The sequence below is a fragment of the Marmota monax genome, unplaced genomic scaffold, assembly GCF_021218885.2.
Source record: "Marmota monax isolate L192 unplaced genomic scaffold, Marmota_monax_Labrador192_F-V1.1 WCK01_AAM20220418_F8-fsc00052, whole genome shotgun sequence".
In the NCBI taxonomy this organism is placed as follows: Eukaryota; Metazoa; Chordata; class Mammalia; order Rodentia; family Sciuridae; genus Marmota; species Marmota monax.
Genome location: NW_026693473.1, coordinates 12,876,596 through 12,880,090, shown reverse-complemented (window position 1 = coordinate 12,880,090; position 3,495 = coordinate 12,876,596). Strand labels below are relative to the sequence as shown.

At 42.7% G+C, this 3,495-nt stretch overlaps 1 protein-coding gene across 3 annotated transcripts in view; it reads left to right on the top strand.

Annotated features, from left to right (window-relative positions):
• The first annotated feature begins 48 nt into the window (after window positions 1-48).
• Window positions 49-3,495, top strand: part of Ccdc50 (coiled-coil domain containing 50) — a 67,219-nt gene continuing 63,772 nt past the window's right edge. The window contains exon 1 of one of the 3 annotated variants that reach the window (XM_046457811.2): window positions 49-400. In XM_046457811.2, coding sequence (XP_046313767.1) covers window positions 352-400 — 49 coding nt within the window. In that variant the 5' untranslated portion in view covers window positions 49-351. The remainder of the gene's footprint in view (window positions 401-3,495) is intronic. The other 2 variants (XM_046457812.2, XM_046457813.2) reach the window with 2 other exon arrangements.

Sequence of the window (3,495 nt, the reverse complement as noted above, 5' to 3'; positions counted from 1 at the left end):
ATCCCCTCCCCCTTCCCCACCCAGGCCCGCCCGTCCGCTCGCCCGCCTGCCCGCCTTTCTGTCTCCTCTCTCCCTCCGTACTGGACCTCCCGGGTCCATTTCCGGGCTCCTGGTATTTGGTATCGATCAGGGCCGCGGGGCGCGGAGCAGGTGGCTGCGGCGGGGCAGCTGGGCCGCCGTCGCAGTCTTTGTCGTCAACCCCTGTCTGCCGGCCGGCTCGGGCTCCCGGCCGGCGCACTGTGCCCGCCAGACTTTGCGCCGCGTTAGGCGCTGCTGGTGAGCTCCGGGCCAGCTCGGTGCCCGCGCGGCTGGGAAGTGGGCGGCCAGGGGCAGCCAGGACCCTGGCCCGACATGGCCGAGGTCAGCATTGACCAGTCCAAGCTGCCAGGAGTGAAGGAAGGTAGGGGCTGGGGCTGGGGCTGGAGGCGCGCGCGGGCCCCTCCCCTCTCGCGGCGGGTCCTCTCAGGCCGGGGGCATCGGCATTGCGGCCCCCGAGGTCCTCACAGGTCGTCCGCCTTGGCTGGCCTGGCCTGAACATGAAGGAACTTGGATTTAGGCTCTAAAGTGGGATCTTGGGCAAGTCACTCAAGATTCCAAGCCTAGTTTTTCCTTTAAAAGGGGATGGGGGAGGATAGCACCACCCTCAGCAAGTGGTTGTGCCAATGTTCTCAAGAATGGCAAAGCCTTAGCGAACCCCGAAAAGTTGGGTATATCTGATTACTTCTTAAAAATCAAAGACTTAAAAATCAAATCCTAGCTGACTTGTAGGCTGAGAATTGGGGAGGGGTTGACATTCAGTTCCCTTGTGGAGCCTTTGTTTTGAAACATGACTCTTTCCCTCCTTCTCTCCTACTTTTCCCAGCCCTAGGTACTGGCTGCCTGACTTTCCCACCTTCTTTAAGGTTTAAAAGTTTAGGCTGGGCTTTGCCATGAGTGGGCGGACCGGAAGCTATAAGCATTTTTTTTTTTCTTTTTACAAAAATCAGTGAGCTAGGGGAACCAGAGGCCTGGTGACCTTTTTGAATGTCTCCCTATGCTGATGTTCAGGAAAATAAGGATTGAGTAGTACTGACTTGGCTTTAGTTTCCCGCAGTTAGTCCTTCCACTTCTCTTCCCCTGCTGTACATCAGATACCGTAGGACCTAGCGTTTTTATTGCTATTTTGGATCTTGGATCATCCTAGCCTTCAGTTATCTTTGGCGATTCTTTGGTACTAAAGTTCCAGAGTGCTGTTGTGAGGTCAGAAATTCCAAGAGCTTGCAAAGACTGCCTTTGTTGTGAATGTTGAGTACTGTGGCCTGAAATGTTTTGAGAATGTGGAATTGAAAATAAGAATTTTGCTTTCTTGGAACTGCGTGTTTCGTTGCCAGCTTAGTTTGATTCACATGTTCTTGCTCAGATCAGTTCAGAAATCCCAAGAAAACTAGTGACTGCTTAGCTGCTTTCTTTCCCAGAGTTCCAAACACTAGGAGAGACTGGTGGTTACTTAGTAGTCACTGATTTTATGTATAATTTTTTAGTGGGGCTGGGTCTGTCCTATTGTTCTTGAAGGGTGTTCTAACATACCCAGATTTAGGGTCTTATCATTAGTGCCTTTTCACTTTTCTGTTCCTAGCCTGGTTTTGGTGAAGACACTCACATGTAGTTTTCACTTCCCTGTTAAGACTAAGGAGCTTGATTAATAGGAAAGGCAGATTAGTACTTTACTCTGAGAGTCCTAGTCTTAGAGATTATCTGGTTGCCCATTGCTATTGGATATGAGTTTGTGTGTGTGTGTGTCGGGGGGAGGTACTTTAAAGAAAAGTGACCCTGAGGTTGTGCTTCTTTAGGGGTGAGTGATGAGTAGATGAGAATTACAGTTCAAACAAAATATGATAGGTAGAAGGGCATGATTGTACACCCCTGTAATTGAGCTACTCAAGAGACTGAGGCAGAAGTATGGCAAGTTCAAGGCCAGTCTTGGCGATTTAGCAAGGCCCTGTCTCAAAGAAAAAGGGACTGGGGATATAGCTCTAAGGTAAAATGCCCCTGTCTTTAATACCTAGTACCCAAAACAAAACAAAACAATAAAATCACATACAGTCCAAAACAAAAAAACCACACACTCCAAAGCCTGACATTTAAAGTATTAAAATATAGTGCTGTGATTTTTACTCAGTCCATTATCTATGTCAGTGACCTGGAAAAAAATTTAAGACTCACTTTCTGTGTATGCATTTGTATTATGGTTATATCTTCTAATTTCTTACAAAGACATGAATGATTTATGCTGGTGTATTATTTTCCAAGGAGTTTCACAAACACTTTTCATCTAAAAATGCTGGATTTTTCTATTTCCAAACTCTTTTAAGACTTTAGAACATTTCTAACTGGATTTCATTTGGCATAATGTCGCATTTGGTAATTCAGATAAAGTGATAAGGAAACTGTGGCTCTTTTGTGTGTATTTGTTAAGTTAGGATTTAATGTTTATTAATTTTTTTGAAGATCAGAAATTGTTGAGAAGATCATTGTTTTTATAAGCATCTGATTTTACTGGTTTTAAGATCATCAAAAGAAATAATGTGTCATACTAGGAACATCTTAATGGTGGTAAAATTTTTGATCTGGGAAGTATTCAAGTCTAATAAATTGTATCTTTCTCTAATTTACCTTTTAATTATGGCTGTTACTCCCTCACAGTGTCTTTACCATAATTAGACTAGAGCTGTTGCTTATGATGGAGTAAAATATGCACAAACATTGAGACTGTTGTAATACCAAAACTCCAACCAAGTTTGAGGAAGTTTAGTAGTACTTAATATTTGGCTTATATGCTTATATGTTTAATATTCTGGCTCAGATTTTTGAACCCCATTTAAAAAAATCCATCTCCTTCACTTTTCTATTTTAATTTAAACTTTAAGTTGGTTGATAAACAATTAAATTTGGCATCATGGGGCAGATTCCAATAGAGATTTAGAATACTAATATAATGAATACATGACCTTTCCCACTGCCACTTTTTTAGTAGGGCTTGGGGCACCCTGAGACCTTTGTTGTGAACATCTCAGCAGAGGTCATGGGTAGCAGCCACAAGCATCAGGGTAATGGGATATTGAAGAATCTTCTTTCCCCGATTAAAATCCATTGTTTGCCCCCTTAGTTTTTAAAGAGGTCAAAGATATTCATCATTTGGTCAGAACTTTTTAACCCTTTCCCCAACAGTTTCTCACGAACAACTCTTGCAATATTTATACCGTGGCATATCTCTTTTAAACTATGACACAAAGAAGTGTTTGAGTTCTTACATAGTAAAAAGAATTAAGTCAACTAAATGTCAACATGTCTTTTTTTTTTTTTTTTTTCTGGCTAAAACATTTGGAACATCTGCATACTTTTTGTAGTGGAAAATACTGCTGCTGATGTTTAGGAATGATGTTGTCTTTCTTCTGAAACATTTCAGGTTCCGGACAAAAAGATTTGAAATAATTCCCAGCCACTTTTTAATAATTA